The sequence below is a fragment of the Oryctolagus cuniculus genome, chromosome 16 (genome assembly GCF_964237555.1).
Source record: "Oryctolagus cuniculus chromosome 16, mOryCun1.1, whole genome shotgun sequence".
In the NCBI taxonomy this organism is placed as follows: domain Eukaryota; kingdom Metazoa; phylum Chordata; class Mammalia; order Lagomorpha; family Leporidae; genus Oryctolagus; species Oryctolagus cuniculus.
Genome location: NC_091447.1, coordinates 66,386,038 through 66,406,624, shown reverse-complemented (window position 1 = coordinate 66,406,624; position 20,587 = coordinate 66,386,038). Strand labels below are relative to the sequence as shown.

At 61.5% G+C, this 20,587-nt stretch overlaps 1 protein-coding gene across 3 annotated transcripts; it reads right to left on the bottom strand.

Moving 5' to 3' along the window:
• Nucleotides 1-440: 440 nt before the first annotated feature.
• ELAVL3 (ELAV like RNA binding protein 3) lies at nucleotides 441-19,333 on the bottom strand. Of its 3 annotated transcripts, none has more exons than XM_051839999.2 (7): nucleotides 18,903-19,333; nucleotides 9,309-9,528; nucleotides 9,042-9,145; nucleotides 6,695-6,848; nucleotides 6,357-6,582; nucleotides 5,705-5,743; nucleotides 441-3,669 (listed from the first exon to the last, which is right to left on the bottom strand). In XM_051839999.2, exons 1-7 carry the CDS (start codon nucleotides 18,909-18,911, stop codon nucleotides 3,318-3,320), a joined length of 1,104 nt encoding a protein of 367 aa, XP_051695959.1. In that variant the 5' UTR covers nucleotides 18,912-19,333; the 3' UTR covers nucleotides 441-3,317. The 3 variants fall into 3 exon arrangements, with proteins under 3 accessions (XP_051695959.1, XP_051695961.1, XP_051695960.1); XM_051840001.2 differs by having other exon boundaries at nucleotides 441-3,648; XM_051840000.2 differs by having other exon boundaries at nucleotides 9,309-9,525.
• Between the last annotated feature and the right edge of the window lie 1,254 nt (nucleotides 19,334-20,587).

Here is a 20,587-nt window from a genome sequence, read left to right as displayed (position 1 = left end):
TGGGCGCCTTCGGGGGACCAGAGACCCCGGGGGTCGAGTCCCAGCCCCTCCAGCTTCCTTACACCCTGGGAGGCAGCAGGTGATGGTTCCAGTATGGGGGCTCTGCCACCCCCACAGCCCATGGGAGACCCTGATGGGAGTTCCCAGCGGCAGCCGGGCCCAGCCCTGGGCGCCAGGGACATTCGGGCGTCCTGTCTGTGTCGAATACGTTTAGAACAGCCCATCCTAGGACGGAGCGGGGGGTGGGCCCTGGACCACCCTCCCCGAGTCACCCAGGAGCGCCAGGCACACACACCAGCCGAGGCTGTAAGATTCTGAACTTTTATTTTCTGGCATGAAAAGTACAAATAATTAAACAATTCCATGTAAAAGTCTGTTACCGCGGCCGGGCCTGTGACCCCGGTCATAGTCTAAACGCAACGCAAAGTGTTTCTTGGTGGTTTGGTGTTTTTTTTTTTTTTTTTTGGTCTTTTTATCATTTTTAATTTTTTTTTAATTTTTTTATTTTTACAGTTCTTTCTCACCTCCAACACGGACTCTGGTGATCTGAAACCTTTCGAATAAATAACAGGACGAAGGGAGGGTTGTAGGGGCTGAGCCCCTTCCCCACTGGCCCTGCCCCTGACCCCAAGGGGACTTGGAAGACCCCAGGGCCCTCCCACCCACCCTGGGAGCCCTGGCCTGGCCCCCTGGGGGGAGGGGCTGGCCTCCAGGGAAGGGGGCCCGGCTGGGCTGAATTCTTTTTTGTTTTTTTGTTTTTTGTTTTTTGTTTTTTTTTTAAAAAAGCCCCCTTCCAGTCTCGGGGTTGGCAGGGACCCAGGCCTGGGCGCAGGGTGTGTGGGGAGGAGCCCCCCGCCCGGAGCCCGGCCCCCCCAGGGTGGGGAACAAGCCCAGCCATTATTGCTCGGATGCCTGCAGCACACCGGAGGGCTGAGGGGAGCCCCGGCTACAGCGGGGGTGGGGGCGCCGCTGGAAGGAGGAGAGAAGGGTGGACTTACAACCACGAGAATAAATAGGTTCCTGTATAGGGTTTCCACCAGCTAAGTAGGACTGAAAAAGATTCAAGACAACAGCAAAAAATAACCCATGGAGACCCCCGGGGGCCCCGGGCCGGGAATCCGCTCAGAGCCCACGGCCGCCCCGGGAGCCACTCGGCTACCGGCACTGTTATTAATAAGAATTATTATTACTTTATGATTCCACTTCCCCTTTTATAAATAAATTAGGCATAACCACGTCTCAGCAAAACTGAAAAAAAGAAAAACAAAGAACATCATTCTTTTAACTTGCAAACCGGATGGAGGAACAGAAATGCACACGAATGCTTTCACAGGGCAACGGGATGATAAATAGTTAACATAGCAATAAGTTAAAACTACAAGAAGCTAGATTCAGCAAAAATACAAGAAAGTTAACTGGTGCCAGTTTGTGTCTTTTTTTTTCCTTTTTTTTAAATCTCTTCTGTGTGTGGGTTGTTTTTTTTTTAACATTTTTTCAGCACTTTTTTTTTTCCTCTTCCACTTGTGGTGTTTTTTTTTTGTTTGTTTTTTTGTTTTTGTCGCTTTTTTGATTTTTTTTTTTCTTTTTTCCGTTCCTTGCCGCAGAAGCTCCGTTAGACGCGTTGGATAACACGGGGAGGGCGGGGAGAGAGAGCTGGACATTCAGATGAGGTCGTGCCCGTACCGGACGCGGAAGGCAACTAGCGCTAGACAGGCCTGGAGCCCCCCCCACCCCCACCCCGTGCGACAGGCCCCGCTGGGGGGCTCCCGGGGGGCTCTGGCTCCTGCTGGGATTTTTTTTCTTTTTTTTCTTTTTTTTGTAAAAAAAAAAAAGAATGAAAATTAGGGTGAATGCAAAAAATCCCAACAGAAACCAGGGCCCCCGGGCCAGGGTGGGGGGTGTGGCCAGGAGCGGGGCAGGGGGCAAGGCTGGGGATGGGGGCTTTGTCCACTGACCACCCCAATCTGGAGAGACAAAAAACCCCAGCAACCCAAGGTGGGGGGTGCCAAGCGGACGGGAAGGGACTGAGGGGCTGGGACCCCTCCCACCCCAAGCCCGAACTCCCTGGGCCCAGCAGTGGGCAGTGGTCAGTGGCAGGAGGGTGGGTGCTGGGTGCCTGCTGTCGGGGAGACCCCTGAGCCTGGGGCTCCCCATCAGCCTCGTGGCCCGGGGAGGGGGCGGAGGGCGGGGTGGGGAGGGGGGACCTTTGGCCTCGAGTGTTGGGGGGTCGGGGCTGGAAGCAGCCCACCGTGACGCCAAAGTGGAACGAGGTATCGTGTGTTTGGACGCGCGGACGCCGCGTGCACGCCTGTCGCTGGGCAGCTGGGACAGCTGCCCCTAGGAGAGAGCTCTGGCAGGCGGGGGCGGGGCCCCAGCAGGAGGCGGCTGGGTGGGGGTCTGTGTGTGCCCGGCGCTCCCCGCGGCCGCCCACGCACCGCTGTGTCCGTTGTTTCTCTGGGCTCCCCTGTGCACCTGTGTGTCCACCTGTCCCGGGGGCGTGTCTCTGTGTCCGTCTGTCTGTCTGGCCCTGTGGACGCCCAGCCCCTGCTCCCGGCCCCGCCCCCCCAAGTTGGTAAACATTAACCTGCCAAAATAGTTTCTTTTTTTTTTTGTCTTTTTGTGTGTGTTTTTTTTTCCAAGTTCAAGAATCCCCAGTAAAAATTCTCCACGAGGTCTTTATCCCTTTTTACAAAAATAGAGTTTTTCTCTCCCTCCCACCCCCCCTTTTTTTCTGTTTTGCTTCTGCTTCCAGCCCCGCCCCCAGCACTGCTCCCCACATTCCGAGGGGCTCCGAGGGGGGCCGGGGGGGTGCCCGCGCCCCTCCTCACATTTCGCTCTTTTGGGGATTTTTAAACCTGTTCCCCCCTCCCCCTTCCCCCAGGCCCACCGAGGTGCTGGGGAGGCCCCGGGGTGGGGGTGGGGCGGCCCCCTGGGCCCCTCCAAGCCATCCCCCAGGTGGTGTGGTGGGTGGGGTGAGGGGGCACATCTTTGCTTTCTTTTTTAGCCAAAGAAAAGAAACGAAAACTTTTGACATGAGCCAGACCAAGAGAGAATGGCTCAGCCCAGGGAGGGGGCGGGGCGGGGAGACGGGGCGGGGCGGGGCGGGGGGCCCTGGGGCACCCCCCCCTTCCCCACAGACCTGCCCGCCCCACCCCTGGCATGCTCACCCGGTGGCTTCCGCAGGGGCGCAGGTCCATCCGTGGGTGTGCCTGGCTGTCTCTCTCGGCCCCTCCTCTCCTCTCCTCTCCTCTCTCTCTCTCTCTCTCCCCTCTCTCTCTCTGCCCCCGCGGCCCGGGGAGGGGCGGGGCGGCGGCGGCTCAGGCCTTGTGCTGTTTGCTGGTCTTGAAGGACACCTGCAGCACGCGCTCGCCCAGGCGGTAGCCGTTGAGGCTGGCGATGGCCATGGCCGCCTCGTCGTAGTTGGTCATGGTGACGAAGCCGAAGCCCTTGCACTTGTTGGTGGTGAAGTCGCGGATGACCTTGACGTTGGTCACTGCGCCGAACGGCCCGAACAGCTGCCACAGCACGCTCTCGTCGGCCTCCGGAGACAGGTTGTAGACGAAGATGCACCAGCCGGCGCCCGCCGCGCCCCCCGACAGGCCCACGCCTGCCAGGCCACTCATGCCGTCGATGGCAATCGGGGAGAACCTGGCAATGAGCGACAGGGGACTACTTTGGGGGTCACGCGGGCTCTGCCCTGACCCCCGGCACGCCTCTGACCAGCCTTGACCTCCGACCCCACCCTGGGCAGCTGGGGGCCCACCCCGCCGGAGCGACGGTGGGCGCTTTCTCCCTCCACCTCTCTCCAGCCTTCTGCCCCCACCCCAGCTCGCATCCAGCTGCCGTTCCACGCCCTGCCATTTCCGGGCTCTGCAGTCACCTGCGGTCCAAAAACACTAAATGGAAAATTCCCGAAATAAGCGCAGGGCTGACCCTGTGCCACCGTGGATTAAAGCCATGGCTTGCAAAGCCGGCATCCCCTATCCGAGTGCCAGTTCGAGTCCCAGCTGCACTGCCTCCGAGCCAGCTCCCCTGCTAACGTGAAGATGGCCCGAGTGCTCGGGGGCCCTGCCACCCACGTGGGAGACCCGGATGGAGCTCCTGGCTCCTGGCTCCAGCCTGGCCCAGCCCTGGCCGCTGTGGCCATTTGAGGGGTGACCCAGCAGACGGAAGGGCTCTCTCTCTCTCTGGGAGGTGACTCAAGTCTCTCAGATCCACACTGTCTGCACTCCCCACCTGCCAGCCGTGGCCTTGCAGTGCTAAGACGTACGGGAAAAACCAGTCTCCCCTCTGACAGCCATTCTAGCTTTGCTCCTGCGAAAGTTACTCGCATAGGGGTTGGCGCTGTGGCGTAGCGGGTAAAGCCGCCGCCTGCCGTGCTGGCATCCCATATGGGCGCCGGTTCGAGTCCCGGCTGCTCCACTTCCCATCCAGCTCTCTGCTGTGGCCTGGGAAAGCAGTGGAAGATGGCCCAAGTCCTTGGGCCCCTGCACCCACGTGGGAGACCCGGATGGAGCTCCTGGCTCCTGGTTTTGGTCTGAATCAGCCCTGGCTGTTGCAGGCATCTGAGGGTGAACCAGCAGGTGGAAGATCTAGCTCTCTCTCTGTTGGTTGTTATTCTAACTCTGCCTTTTAAATAAATAAAATTAAGGGGAAAAAAGTAGTTTACCAAGCTGGAAAAGGCATTAAATCTGTGTAGGCAAAAGGGAACAGGCATGGCCCCGTGCAGTTTGGAGTCATTCCTGGTTTTGGGCATCCATGCTGGGGGGGCTGGAACGTATCCCCCATGGATAAAGGGGGGGCTACTCCATCTTCCCTGCTGTGCCCTGTCCCCACAACAGCACCAAGCAAACACTGAGAGACGTTTGTTGAATGAATGAATGAATGAATGGGACGTTTGTCGACTGAATTAATGAACGTGCCGAACTGGCTGCACTCACGTGGCTCAGTGGTGTCAGACCTCGGGGGTCTGAGGGCCTCACGGCTCATCCCCTCCCCGGGTCTTGGCACAGGCCGCTCTGGCTAGGGGAAGGGGACCCCCACTCCCGCCCCGCCCCTCGTCTCCTGGCCTCAGCACTGAGGTCGCTCCCGGTGGGGAGTCCATCGCCCCCTCTCCTGCTCCCCACCGACGTGACCACCGCCCATGTGCCTGCCTCTGCCCATGGAGCTGAGACCCCGAGAGACACTCACCCCAGCCCCGACCACCCTCTACTGAGCACTGACTCCATCCCCCACAAGGCACAAGTGTGGCCCAGCCGCACGGCGTCCCCAGTCCCAGGCCAGGCGCCCATCACTCCACAGGTGCTGGGCAGCTCATTACGCAGCAGCAGGCTGGGGACTTCCGTGAGGTCAAGGAGGTGGACAGGAGAGCAGGGGGCCCTCAAGGCCCGCCCTGGCTTTCTGTGGGGTCAGTAGGGGCGGCGAGGACCTCAAAGTGGGAAGCAGGGGGCATGGCTGTGTCCTGGGCCACGCTGTGGGCCTGTCACGGGGGTGCAGAAGAGGAAGGGAGAGGGCCACGGATGGCCCCCAGGCCCCCAGCTGCTCGGCGGCTCTCTCTACACGCAGGTGCGCCTGATGCCAAAGCTCCCAATGGCCAGGTCCCTCCCAGACACGGCGGGCGCAGGCTGGGGAGCGGGACCCACAGGGGCAGGGTCCCAGGAGGGCCAGCGAGCGGGTGGGGACAGCGGGGCGGGGGCACTGTTACCTCTTGACCCCGTAGGCCATGTTGAGTAGATTGTCCAGCCTGTGGAGGCAGAAGCAGGGGAAGGGGAGGGGTCAGTGGAGGCCTCTGGACACGCCCCCAGGCTGTGACGTGGCCGGCAGCCTGCCCTCCCTGCCCCCACTCAGCACAGCACAGCCCTGCCCCCGCCCTCCCGCCTGCCTGCTCCCCGCCCGGCTGGACACTGCCTGGCACGGAACAGCGGTCACTCGGGCCCGCCTCTCGGCTGCCCGGCCGCTGCCCAGTCTGCACCGGTGGCCTCCTCCACCCCTCCCAGGCAGCCAGCGGTCCGTCTGGGCCCCTGGTGGGGGCGGGGCTCTCTGGGGGGCTCACCCTAACAAAGGGGACAGTAATGACCGCAGCCCTCTTCGAGTGGGGGTGGGGGCCATAGCCACCCAGGGGCCCACAAAGACGGGGGTTCCGTTGTCCCCGCTCTGAGCTTCGACTCAGGGTTCTGGGTTCGAGTCCCTGTCTGTAACAGGGGCATGCAGGAAGCACTCCTAAAATAATTTAGCACTATTTGTCCCAGAGGAGGAGACGGAGGCCAAGGGCAGTGGCCAGCATGCATTGAGCACCTGCTGTATACGAGCCCGGGCAGGTGTGGGGCTGCCGGCCTGGGGGGCCCGGGGGTGCTCACCGGAAGCGCTGTGTCTGGTGGTGCAGGGGGCCCGCGTAGCGCCGGGCGGACGACTGGTACAGGTGGGTGAGCAGGGCCTGCCCAGTTTTCTGACTCGGGTTGTTGGCGAACTTGACCGTGATGGGCTCGGCGGCGCCCAGCGGCTTCTGCCCGTTCAGGCCTTTGATGGCCTCCTCGGCTTCAATCCTCTTGTCGAAGCGGATGAACCCCACGCCCCGAGAGACTCCTGCCGGGGGGGCGGGGGCGCGTGAGGACCCGGCCCCTCGCCCCTCGCCCCTCGCCCCTCTGCCCGGGGCGCGCGCATGCGCGCACAGCCCGCCCCCGCCCCGCTGGCTGACCTGTGACCTGGTCCACCAGGATGCGCGAGGTGATGATGCGGCCGTACTGGGAGAAGAGCTGCTCCATCTCCTTCTGGCTCATGGCCTTGGGCAGCCCGCTGACGTACAGGTTCGCGTCCCGGATGGATGCGGAGCTGGGCCTGGCGTAGGACACCTTGGGGGGGCGGGGCGGACGCAGTGAGGACGGAGAGCGCGCGGCTCCTGGCTGGAGCACGCAGCGGGCACCCCTCACTCTGCCACTGCGGGCGCCGTGACCCCGACAACGGAGGTCAAAGGAGCCGCACCCCTGGGGTCAGATGCCCCCCCTCCGGGACCTCAAGGACCACCCCCCCCCATTTCCAAGCCACATTAAACCCAGCCAGCTCGAGTCCTCACTGTGGACCAGCCCTGCTGCCCTGCCCACCCCCAGTCTGTTCCCCCGGCCCCAGCGGCTCGAAGGTGCCTGCGCCTGCTCCGAACCCTCCATGGCTCCCACCTGCCCCAGCAGTGAATGAAGCCACAGTTTCCTTCCCTGCGGCCCCCCCAGGCCCTGCACACCCATCACTGCTGCCTTCATCTCCCCCACTCTGCCTCCCCGCGCGATCGGTTCCAGCCACAGGGGTTTCCTCCCTGATCCCCTAACACCCCGGGCGCCCTCGGACCACAGGGCCTTTGCATCTCCCCTCCTCCCTCTCCAGGTCTCAGCAGAAACCTCCAGTCCCCCCCCCCCCGCAGTGGAAGGCGGTCCCAGCCCCTCACCACTTCCTCAAAGCTCCTCTCTCAGTGTTGAATTATGCACGTTTTCGAACAATTATCCGATTGGTGTCATTAATAATGTGTCCAGCCCAACAATAGGACTCTTTGCAGCTGGTTAAGAAAGGGTGGGGGCCACATCGCCGTGGTACAGCCGGCATCCCGTATCAGAGCACTGGTTCGAGTCCCAGCTGCTCCAGGTCCAATCCAGCTCCCTGCTGTGGCCTGGGAAAGCAGCAGGTGACAGCCCAAGGGCTTGGGCCCCTGCACACCTGTGGGTGGAGCTCCAGGCTCCTGGCTTGCGTCTGGCCCAGCCTCAGCTGTTTGGGGAGTGAACCAGTGGATGGAAGACACCTCTCTCTCTCTCTCTCTCTCTCTCTCTCTCTCTCTCTCTCCCTCTCTCTGTCACTGCTTTTCAAATAAACAAATTTTTCCATGCATCTGACATTTTCTGTCTCCCTCCTAGGCTGAGCCTCAGGGGTGAGGATTTGCCCGATGGGTTGGTGTTGGGGTGAGATTCAGGCAGGCAGGGGTGGGGGGTGGGGGGTGGTCCTGAGCTCCTGCGTGGGTTTTGGAGTCTGGGACCCCAAGTCCTCCCTGAGCCCCCACACTGGACTTGAGGGGCTGGAAGGATTTGGGTCCCACTGGGCCGGAGCCCCCAGTCAGCGCCCACCAGGCCACACGGCGACCCAGACACGCACAGAGATACCCACAAGGCCACGCGGCACTGCCCTTGGCACTACCCCAGGGATGAAGCCAGACAGAGCCGCGCAGGGCTGGGGGGGTGGTGCTGGAGAATGCCGGGAAGAGCCGTGGAACCCCACACCGACTCCCCACCACCCGAGCAGCCAGCGTCACACTCGACCCAGCCCAGCGGGCCTCAGGGACCCACACCCACCCCGCAGGCCAGGTGTGTGCCAGATAAACACGGGATCCTTCCGACACCTGGGGCGGCGCCCAGGGAGCCGAGGGGCGGGGCGGGGGGGGACTCAGGCTACCTGCACAGTCACCTCCAGTGAGACACCCGGGTCAATGGTGGACCCCGGGGGACAGAACAGTGGGCAGCAGGTCCACGCCCCTCTCCCCACCCCTTCCCGGGCCCCCGTCAGAGAGGATTCCTGTGCCTCTGCTCCTGGAAGCAAACAGGGGGCCAGATGGGCACCCCTGACCCCGACCTCCCCCTGGGGAGCCCAAACACCCCCGGGGGCAAACCTACAGAGGGGGCGTTTCCATGGTGACGCCCCCCCCCCAGGGAACCTGGCTCACAGGGTCCCAGCTGCAGCAGCCCGAAGGGGGAGGCTGTGGGGGAGGGGTGGCACACAAAGGTGGGGGAGGGGCCCCCTAATCCCACCCCTCCCAGAGCCTGATTAGGCTCCAGATGGCAGACAGGCCCCCCCACCCCCTATTTCCAGGACAAAGGCAGGAGGGGGCCGCCTACAGGACCCCTGTCACTGGGCCTGGCTGACTCTGAACCCCCTCTCCCACCGGCTCCCCGAAGGCCTTGACAGGTGAGGGCCCTGAGCATCCGAGAGGCAAAGCCCTTCCGCTACCCGCCACGTGGTGACCAGGCCCGGGGCAGCAGCCGGGGACGGTGGGGGGGGTGGTGGAGACTGACCTTGATGGTCTTCGTCTGCAGCTTGAGGCCGTTGAGGGTGTTGATGGCTTTGTCCGCATCGCTGGGGTCCGAATAGTTCACGAACCCATAGCCTAGGCTCTGCCCTGTGGGTGGGACAGGGTGGTGACGTCACTGCCCGGAGCTGAGCCTCTCAAAACACCCAGCTCCCCTCCACGCACCTGCCCATTCCCAGGAGCCAGGAGATCCCCGCCCCCCAGGGTCGCGCCTGCCCCGTCCCACCTGTCCTGCACCTGCCAGCCCCCGCACCTGTGATCTTGTCCCGAACCAGCTTGCAGGACTCGATGTCACCAATGCTGCCGAAGAGACTCTTGAACTCATCCTGGGTCATGTTCTGGGGCAGGTAGTTGACGATGAGGTTGGTCTTGCTGTCGTCAGTTGCCCCGTTTGTGCCGAGGAGTGGCCCGTTGGGCAGGGCTGGGCCGGCCGGGCCCCCCCCCACCTGAGACTCCATGGCCCCCAGTATCTGCTGAAGACAACAGGACACGCCGGCTCACCGCCAGTCCCCGCGCCGGGGCCAGCGGGCATCAGGGGCCCTGACTCACACGAGGGACAATCAGGGCCTTTGTTTAAAAATAATAACAATTATTATTATTATTATTATTATTATTATTATGGGCTAGCGCTCTGGCTCAGAAGGTTAATCCCCCGCCTGTGGCGTCGACATCCCACATGGACGCTGGTTCAAGCCCCAGCTGCTCCTCCTCTGATCCAGCTCCCTGCTAATGCACCTGGGAAAGCAGCAGAAGATGGCCCAAGTGCTTGAGAGGCCCACTGCACCTGCGTGGGAGACCTGGAAGAAGCTCCTGGCTGTGGATTGGCACAGCTCAGGCCACTGCAGCCATTTGGGGAGTGAACCAGTGATGGAAGACCTCTCTCTCTCTCTCTCTCTCTCTCTCTCTCTGTAACTCTACTTCTCAAATAAATAAATAACATGCATGGTTTTGGAACCAACATAAGTTTATCTTTAATTTACCATTGATTCAAAAGGCACAGTGACAGAGGAAACGAGAGAGAAAGATCTTCCATCCACTACTTCACTCCCCCCAGTGGCCACGACAGCCAGCTCTGGGCCAGGCAGAAGCCAGGAGAACTCCATCCGGGTCTCCACATGGGTGCAGGGACCCAAGCACTTGGGCCATCATCTGCCGCCTTCCCAGACCACAGCAGAGAGCTGGATGGGGAGCAGAGAACCAAAATCCCAACCAGTCTCTCCAACAGAGGCTGCCCAGCCAGCACCACGGGTGGTGGCTTCAAACCCACGGGGCCACAACACGAGCCCCATATATTCATATTTTAATTTGAATTTTCCACTAACTGCATTTATTTTTGAAGAGAGAGGAACACCGACAGAAAGCACTCACACCCACTGGTTCATTCTGCAAATGCTCCCAACAGGCCACGCTGAGCCAGGCTGACGCCAGAGGCTGGGGACAGAATCCAGCTCTCTCAGCGGCATGGCATCGCCTGAGTCTACCTGCGCCGTCGCCTGCTGCCTCCCAGGGGACCAGTGAGCTGAAATCAGGCGCAGAAGTGGGATTCAAACCCGGGCACACACACACCGGAAGCAGGCGTCTCAATCCGTGTCCTAACCAACGCCAGATGGCCGGCCGCAGCAGCCTTCTAAGTTACGCCAATGAGGGCCTGAGCCGCGACACCAGCCCCTATATATTCTTTTTTTTTTTTTTCTTTTGACAGGCAGAGTAGACAGTGAGAGAGAGAGACAGAGAGAAAGGTCTTCCTTTTGCCGTTGGTTCACCCTCCAATGGCCCCCGCGGCCGGTGCGCTGTGGCCGGCGCACCGCGCTGATCCGATGGCAGGAGCCAGGTGCTTCTCCTGGTCTCCCATGGGGTGCAGGGCCCAAGCACCTGGGCCATCCTCCACTGCACTCCCGGGCCACAGCAGAGAGCTGGCCTGGAAGAGGGGCAACCGGGACAGAATCCGGCGCCCCGACCAGGACTAGAACCCGGTGTGCCAGCGCCGCTAGGTGGAGGATTAGCCTAGTGAGCCGAGGCGCCGGCCAAATTATTCTTAATAACCCCTCCATTTATCTGAAAATAACAAGGAAAACAAAACAAAACAAAACAAAATGCACCTGACGGACTCTTGCTGTGACAGATTCCATACATAGGCGCCATAGGTTACACTCTGGATACTGTTCAAATATTTTGCCCAAGCGCTCTCAGTGGCGTGGTCCCCAGCTTGGTGGCATTGGGAGGTGGTGAGACCCTTAAGAGGTGGGGCCTGGTGAGATAATGAGCTCACTGGGGGCATGGCCTCTGGAGGAGATGGCGTGCAGGTGTCTTGGGGTCTGGACACCTTGAAGTAGAACAGCTAGGCCTGCGCCCTAGGGGATGCTAGAGTTGCCAGCGGCAGCTTAACCCACAGTGCCTGCCTCCAAAATTGTTTCTAAAAGTAAATGCATGGGAAAAAAAAATTAAAAAAAAAAAAAAAAAAAAAGCCGGCGCCGCAGCTCAATAGGCTAATCCTCCGCCTTGTGGCGCCGGCACACAGGGTTCTAGTCCCAGTTGGGGCACCGGATTCTGTCCCAGTTACCCCTCTTCCAGGCCAGCTCTCTGCTGTGGCCCGGGAGTGCAGTGGAGGATGGCCCAGGTGCTTGGGCCCTGCACCCCATGGGAGACCAGGAAAAGCACCTGGCTCTTGCCTTCGGATAGGCGGGGTGTGCCGGCTGCAGCGGCCATTGGAGGGTGAACCAACGGCAAAGGAAGACCTTTCTCTCTGCCTCTCTCTCTCACTGTCCACTCGGCCTGTCCAAAAAAAAAAAAAAAAAAAAGTAAATGCATGGGGCCGGCGCTGTGGCGTAGCGGGTAAATCCACCAATGCAGTGCCAGCATCCCATACTGCTCCATCCCATACAGCATCCCAGCTGCTCCACTTCCCGTCCAGCTCCCTGCTGCTGGCCTGGGAAAGCAGTGGAAGATGGCCCAAGGGCTTGGGTCGCTGCACCTGCGAGGGAGACCTGGAAGAAGCTCCTGGCTCCGGCTTGGCCCAGCCCTGGCTGTTGTGGCCATTTAGGAGAGTGAATCAGTGAGAGGAAGATCTCTCCCTCTCTCTCTGTGTCATTCTGCCTTTCAAATCAATCAAACAATCTCTATTTGCAAAAGATTTCTTCTTAAACAATGGATGCTGAACTTTATTGAACACTTTCGACATCTATTAAAATGGGTTTGTAGCTTTAATACATTAATACCATGAATTATGTTCATTGATTTCCCAAGTATTAAACCAAGCTTCCAAGACAGACCGACCTTGACCATGCACGCTGTAGCTTCGTTTGTATACACTGCCGAATCTTTGCTGGTTCTTTCTCTAGCACTGTCTGCGTCTGTGTCCAGGAGGCACACTCATAACTCTACGGTTCACACAGAGACTCTCAAAGGTAGAAGTTCGGCCGGCGCCGCGGCTCACTAGGCTAATCCTCCGCCTAGCGGTGCCGGCACCCCGGGTTCTAGTCCCGGTCGGGGCGCCGGATTCTGTCCCGGTTGCCCCTCTTCCAGGCCAGCTCTCTGCTGTGGCCCGGGAGTGCAGTGGAGGATGGCCCAGGTGCTTGGGCCCTGCACCCCATGGGAGACCAGGAGAAGCACCTGGCTCCTGGCTCCTGCCATCGGATCAGCGTGGTGCGCCGGCTGCAGCGCGCCGGCCGCGGCGGCCATTGGAGGGTGAACCAACGGCAAAGGAAGACCTTTCTCTCTGTCTCTCTCTCTCTCACTGTCCACTCTGCCTGTCAAAAAATTAAAAAAAAAAAAAGGTAGAAGTTCATTTTGCTAGGATGCATGGAAATTCTGAGACTTGGAGGCAAAGAAGTTCTTGGCTAAGGTTACGCAGCAAATCAGTGATGACCAGCTGAAGGGCCAGCTATCGGAGCACGCTTTAAAAAAAATCATGTATGGACGTATGTATTTTCATTTTATTTGGAAGGCGGACAGACAGATTGATCTTTAGTTTGCTGGTTCACCCCCTAGATGCCTGCAACAGCCAGGGCTGGGTGGGACCAAGGGCAGGAGACCAGGACGTCATCAGGGTCTCCCACCTGGGTGGCAGGGATCCAAGGACTTGAGCTGCCTCCCAGGGTATGCATGGGCAGGAAGCTGGACTGGAAAGGGAGAAGTCTGGACTCCAACCAGACACTGATATGGATGCAGGTGACCTAACAGGTAACGCCTGTCCCCATGGGAGAATCTTAAAGCTGCATCTAGGTTCAGCAGTGTGAGAATTGATTGGCACTGTCTGTCGTGGCCACAGGAAGTTCAAGTAGCCAGCTTTCCTTATCTCTGCCCTCACTTGAAAGCTCAGATTGATTGGTCAGGTCTTCCTAGAGGGGTAAATGAAGGAGTCAGAGGCCACACCCAGTTTCAGCAGAAAAGACCACTGTGATTGATTAGCAATGTCTGTTGTGGGCACAGAATCAGAAAAAGCCAACAGGTGGCCAGCATTGCAAGCTCACGGCTCTGACTGAAGATCCGATGCCATAATCGTCCTCAAATAGTGGGCACTAGTGGATGCCAGCCTCTGCCTGCAAGGCAGCCCACTTACCAAACCCAACCACCTTGTTACAACCACCTTGCATAGGGGACGGCTACTCTCGAAACTCAAGAGCTAAGGGATATTCTTATGGCTTCCCCAAATCATGCCACATGTGAACAACGGTGGCACAGAGACGCGCACGGGAGTTTTCTGACCCAGAACTTGTATTTTCAGCTTTCACTGCCAAGCCAGACTGGTGCCAGCTCTGATATTCCCCAAGTGTGCGTCCTCAGGTGTCCCTCTCAAGGCTTCCGGACCTCTGCTCTGCTGTGCACCAAGTTCCAACTTCCAGGCACAGTGGCTGGGGGAAGGATCTCTGAGGTTGCAAGAAGTGCTCTGGGATCAGCTAGCAATGTCTGCCATGGGCACAGTCATGGACAGCGCAAGTGCGCTTGTCAATCATCCCTGCTCATTCCAGTTCACTGGGCAGCTACTGTGTGCCTGGCACTGTGGGGAGTAATTCACGGCACTGTTTCTCTTATTCTCCAAAAATCTTGCAATAAGAACATAATTCTGCATTTTACACACTGAGAGACATGGGGTAATATGAATGGGGAACTCGATGTCAAATCCAGGTCTGTTTGATGCTGGAGCTGTTACCACGGCGGCCAACGCCTTGAGGTGGCCCTGCCCCTTGGAGCTGTGTGTCCTCGGGGGTAATCTGAGCTCTGGGCCTCTATGAAGACACTTCAGAAAGTTTAAAAAATGGAATTATGGGGCTAGTGTTGTGGTGCAGCAGGTTAGGCTGCGGCTTGCGACAGTGGCGTCCCATATCGCATTGCCAAGTTCAAGTCCGGGCTGCTCTGTCGTTCATGCCGGAAACCCAGATGGAGTTTCTGGCTCCCGGCTTCAGCCTGGCCCTTCCTTGGCTATTGTGGGCATTTGGAGAGTGAACCCCAGTGGGTGGGAGATTTCTGTCCGTCCATCTCTCTGCCTTGCCTTGCAAACAAAATAATTTTTGCTTTTTCAAAAAAGGATGGCAGAGAGGGCACCCTACATCTCCAGTCATCTGAGAGCGACAGCCTGGAGAGGGCGCTCTGAGGTTGCATCCAGGCTTAAAGGTGGTGCACACTGGGTTGATTAATAATGTCTGCCACTGGTGCAGCAATGCTCTCTCCATAGATCTGTGTCTTGGTCTCAGAATATTCACGCATCACCAAGTGCCTAACTACAAACTGAGGGTTGGCTACGTCAGACCAAACTCCCTACGCATTGGAGCGGCCAACTCAGCTGCCACTTGCAACCCTGGAATCCCATCATCAGAGACCTTTGTTTGCTGCTGCACTTCTGATCCAGCTCCCTGCTGTGGCCTGGGAAAGCCGCAGAAGATGCCCCAAGTGCTTGGGCCCCTGCACCTGCGTGGGAGACCTGGATGGTCTTGGCTTCAGCCCTGGATGCTGTGGCCATTCATTGAGTGAACCAGTAAACAGAAGACCTCCCTCCCTCCCTCTCTCTCTCCCCTTAAATAAATCTTAAAAACAAAAAACAAAATCTGGAAAATGGAATTGTCTTGTCGTGCAAAACCATTTTGGACTCCATCCATAGTTTCTTCATAATACTTTCCATTAACTTTGTGAAGACTCCTCTTAAAAAAAAATAATAACAGCAAACAAAAAATAAGCTCCTACTCTGTGCTGCCCCCTGGGTGTCCCGACACGGAAGCCCACTCCATCGGGGCAGGCGTTGGGGTCAGTGCTCAACACAGGGCTGGGAACGCCCGCATCCCACAGGGAAGTGCCTGGGTTCAAGTCCCAGCTCCGCCCCCCATTCTAACATCCCTGCTAACAGACAGCAGGCAGTGTGGCTCAGGTACGTGGTCCCTGCCAGCTACATGGGAGGCCCGGATGGAGTTCTGGGCTCCTGGCTTTGGCCTGGTCAAGCTCTGGCTGTTGCTGGCATTCGGGGAGTGAACCAACAGGTGGAAGATCTTTCTCTGTCTCCTTTCTCTGCCTCTCCCACCCCACTGCTTTTCCAAAAGCAAACAAATAGACGCATTCTATGGGCTGACTCCACTCAATCCAGTCAACAAAGATTTTTTGAAGGCAGCCCCGCGCCAGCCGCAGGCCCCAGCTCCTCGCTGCTGTCCTCCAATGATGACAATGTCACCTCCCTAGAAGGAGGTGACACACACCCCACACGCAGATGGACTCAGCTCCACGCAGGCTCGGCGAGAGAGAGCTCTGTGAGGAGCCGACGACATTTCCTTGGGGAGGTGGGGAGCCCTGGACTTGGACAAGCCACTGCCTCCGGTGCCTCTAGACCCCAACATGCACCGAGCATTCACCGTGTGCTAAGCATGGAACATGTCTCCCACAGCCACAGGGACCGGTGGACGCTGCCTGCCCCAGGGTGACAGGAGGAGGGAGAGGTGATGGAGTCAGCATTGGACCTCTGATCTGATGGCCCCAGATGACTACTGAGTGACCGGCTCCTCTCCTCCCAAGGCCGACCCCGACTTGGATGGAGGTAAGAGGTGCCTGGGGCAGGGGTGGTGGCGCCGGCGGTTAAGCCACCACCAGCGTCCCATCTGAGCACCTGTTACTACTGTCCCGGCTGCTCCAACCCAGCTCCCTGCTACCGCGCCTGGGAGAGCAGTGGAAGGCGGACCAAGTGCTTGGGCCCCTGCTACCCACACGGGAGACCCAGATGGAGTTTCAGGCCCCTGGCGTAGCCCTGGCTGGTGCAGAGATTTGAGGAGTGAACCCGCATATGGAAGTTCTCTCTCCCCACTCTCTCTGTAACTCTGCCTTTCAAATAAATTAAATAAGTCTTTAAAAAAAAAAAAAAAAAAAAAAGAGGTGACTGGGCCGGTCCAACCCCACTACCGGAGGCCCAGCCTCGCATCCCAGCCGCCGCCCCTTCTCCCTCCCAGCTGCGCCAGGGCTTAGCTGAAGCCGGTTTTCTTCTCCACTGAGCCGGCTGAGCCGATAATGGGGATCAGATTGGCAGGGGCCGCCCCGCCCCGCTCCAGCCTGCAGTAAACGCGTGGCCCTGGACGGCGGCAGTATGGGCATCCAGGGTCCATCGAGGGCTGGCCCAGGGCTGGGCGGGAGGGGTCGGTCAGAGGGGAAACAGCGGGGTTCAAACACAGACAGGCAGAGGTGGCACCCTGTACCAGGGCCGAGGGTCAAGTCGCGGCTGCCTGGGAAGGCAGCGGAGGGCGGCCCAAGTGCTCGGGCCCCCGCCACCCACGTGGGAGACCCGGATGGAGCTCCGGGTCCTGCCTGCCACCTGGCCCAGCCTGATCCACTGCAGGCACTGGAGGAGTGAACCAGCACATACAAAATATCTCTCTCTCTCTCTGGCACTCTGCCTTTTAGATAAGTAAATCTTAGGGGAAAAAAAGGACAGGCAGAGAGGCCGGTGCACGCCAGGGCCCCTTCCCCCCAGGGTCTCCAGGTCTCTCTGAGCCCCTCCCCTCGTCACTCCCCTCCCTCTCTTCCACAGCATCTCACACAAGGGTTCTACCCCCAACACACCTGAGGCCGCCTGCTTTGCAGCCGCTCCAGGGTCTGACCCCGGTGGCCCCCAGCTGCACCCCCAGGCCCCAGCCTTTGCGACAGATGCCTGGATACGGGCGACAATAGGGCATTGAGCGGCTATGCCTGGTAACGCTGGGCCACCACGTGGTGCCGAGTGAGCAGGCCCGTCTCCCACTGCCTCGCAGTCTGAGCACCCCCCCCAGCCAGCCTCATCCAGCGGAGTACCCAGGCCTCGGGTGACCTCTGACCCCTGACCACACCCTCTTCTGCATTGTACCCTGCTTTCCCGTTTTCAAATGGGGGCGGAGGGAGAACAGCAGATCCGAGGACGCCTGGGGAACGCCGGACAGGAGTGGGGCTCCCGAGTCCCCAGACCCGGCTGAGCAGCCTGAGGTTCAGTGAGGGCAAGCAAGTGGCCTGAGGTCACACAGCAGGTGCGCTGGGTCTCTGGGGCCTCCGTTCTCAGAGTCAGGTGGGCGGGTCCCAGGTTCCAGGAGGGGAGAGGCCCAGCCCTCGAGGGAGCGCGGCGCATCCCCCCCCCCCCGCCTCCAGCCCCTGGCCCCTGTGCCGGCCCCGACGGCGACGAGAGGCGCCCAAGCACGCACGGTGCACCGAGACGCACACGCACAGCTCGCGAGCTGGGAAGAGCGGAAGAGGGAGGCCCGGGCGCCGGGACCAGACAAAGGACGCGCGGCGGCGCGGGGAGCGGAGTCGCGCGGCAGGGGTGGGGGTGGAGCCGGGGTGGGGCCAGAGCCGGCCGGCCCCGCCCCCGGGAGCCGCCCGGGCTGCCGAGTGGAAATCCGAGGGCTCGGGCGAGGCCGGGCCCCCGGGGCCCCGGGGGGCGGGGCCTAGATGGGCGTGGCCGGGCGGGGCCCCGGCGGGCGGGGCCGTGCGCTCGGGAGCTGACCAGCTCCGTGGCTGCTGAAAGCAGCCGGCGCGGGGCGAGCGGCGCGGGCGGGCGCGCTCAAGGTCACCCCGCGGCCCAGAGCCCTGGCAGGGTGGGGCGCCAGGACCTGTCCACGGGGGGAGGGTCGCCTCAGCCCCTCACTCCATGCCCCGGGGAGCGGGGGCCCGGGAGGCGGCCAGCCGCCCGACACCACCACCATCCCCACCCCACCCCCCACCCCCCCGCCTCGCGCCGCCGGCGGGCCCTCCTCTCCCCTCCCCCTCCCCGCAGCCCGAGGCGCCCGCGCGAGGCTCCGGCCCGCGAAGAAGCGCCGAGAAACAAAGGGACGCGGCGGCGGCGGCGGCAGGGCCCGCGGGGCCTCCGGGCGCGCCCCCTCCCCTCCCCTCCCCGCTTGCCGCAAGGTCGACGGGCTCGAGGACGAGACGCCCGCTTCCCGGGCGCGGCCGAGGGCCTGGAGCGCGCGATCCGACGCCACCCGTTGCCCCCCCGCCGGGGGGTGGGGGCTCACGGGAACGCCTTGGTGCCTTGGCTTGGCCCAGCACCAGTGATGTGGCCCTGCGTTTGCCTGGGCGGCCCTGCGGGGTCTGGGCCTGGATGCAGGAGGCGTCCGCCGCCGCCGCGTCCCCTCCCCCACCAGGCCTGCTGGAGAGGGGGCAACGCCGCCTCCAGGGCGGCGCAGGGCGCCCCCCCTCAGGTCGCAGCCTGGCCCCCCAGGGCCTCTCTGGCCAGGCTTTAGGCGCCCCGGGTACTCTGGGTGCGGCCCTGCCCACTCTCAGGCCCGAAGGCACGGTCCTACCCCCCCCACCCGGGCCTACCTAGGCCTGGTCCTACCCCCCCCCCATCTCCGCCGGATCCTGGACCCAACCCCTTTCCGCCCTGCTTCCCTCTCGGCGACAGGGGAATACCTACAGTGACCATTCTTGTGTGCCCGGCGGGCGCGGTCCGTGTTGAGGGCGGCTCCGGGGGTCGTGCACTCCTAGGGGGGCGCCCGATGCTCACGCCTGGGTCCTGCCCGGGCGGCCTCTGATGCGGCCGCTGCAGAGGTGGCGGTGAAGGCGGCGGCTCCCTCGAGGGCCAAGGACGGGCCCGAGCCCGGGGATGCGCGGGCTGATGACCGGGCCCCGGGGTGGCTGAGGGCGGCCGAGGATGGACGGAGGGAGCGAGCGCGGGGCTGGGGTCACCCCCCCACCCTGCGCGGCCCCGCGGGGCCCGGGGAAGTTGCGCTTCCCAACAGAGATCGCGACGCTCCGCCTGCCGCCGCCGCCGCCGCCCCTCGGTCCGGCCTGTGCGGTCCCGGGCGTCCAGCCGTCTCCCCTCGCCCGCCCGCCCGCCCTCCCTCCGGCCCGCGCTGCGCGCTCCGCGCTCTGGGCCGCGCCGCCGCCGCCCCCAGCCCTTTATAGCGGCAGCTGCCACCGCCGGCGTCGCCCATTGGCTGCGGCGCCCGAGCTCCGCCTGCTCGCGGCGCCCGACGGCGCGGCAGGTGGATGCGCGCGCGCGCCGGCCGGGGCTCCGCTGTACCCCGGGCGCGGCGCGCTGGGGGCGGCCCCGCCCCACCCCACCCCCACCCCGGACCCTCTTCCTTCCCGGGCGCCCCTCCTCGGCGGCCTTTCTTCCGTCAAACCGGAAGGGCCAAGAGAAACCCCATGATCTTTTTCCCCGACGGGAGTGAGGGGACCAGAGACGCGGGGTGGGCGTGGGGGGCTGCACTGGCCGTAGCCTGTCCGTGGGATGAAGCTAGGACTCTATGGGTTTTGAAGGAACCCCCGTGCCTGTGTGGTTCAAAAAGTGGGGTTCCCGGCCGGTGCTGTGGCGCAGTAGGTTAATCCTCGGCCTGTGGCACCAGCATCCCTTATGCGCGCCGGTTCGAGTCCCGGCTGCTCCACTTCCCACCCAGCTCCCTGCTGTGGCCTGGGAAAGCAATGGGAGATGGCCCAAGTGCTTGGGCCCCTGCACCCGTGTGGGAGACCCGGATGGAGCTCCTGGCTCCTGGCTTCAGCTCCGGCAGTGTGGCCATTTGGGGAGTGAACCAGCGGATAGAAGACCTTTCTCTCTGTCACTCCCTCTCAATAAATAAAATCTAAGAAAAAAAAAAAAAAGATGGAGGCGGATACACCCTCTCCAGGTGCCAGGTTGAATGGGGTTAAGGCTCAGGATCCCAGACAACCCCGCTGGAGCCCCGCAGGCTCCGGAAGACTCGGGTCAGCGCATCTGTCCTGGCTTTTTGGGCTCGAGATGGTTCCTCCGTCCCGTGGGGTGGGGGCTACGTGGGTGACGCGGGCGCTCGCGTGCGTGTACGTCGGGGCGGCCCAGGGCGCGGGAGCAGGTGCGGGCTGGGGCCGGGGCGCCTCCGAGGGCCGATTCAGCACCACAGACAGCGGCTCGACGGGCCCGGACCCCGCTGGCGTCGCGGTCCCCAGCCTCTCCCCCGTCCCTGCACGGCCCGGAGAGGCGACAGCAGAGACGACAGCCGGGCTTGGCCAATCAGGGCCGGCCCTCGAGAGCGCCAATCGGTGGAAGGCGCCCCGGAGATGCAGCCAATGGGAGCGTGCGCAGCATTGGGGGCCGCCGCGCGGACGGAGGCGCAGGGCCAATCG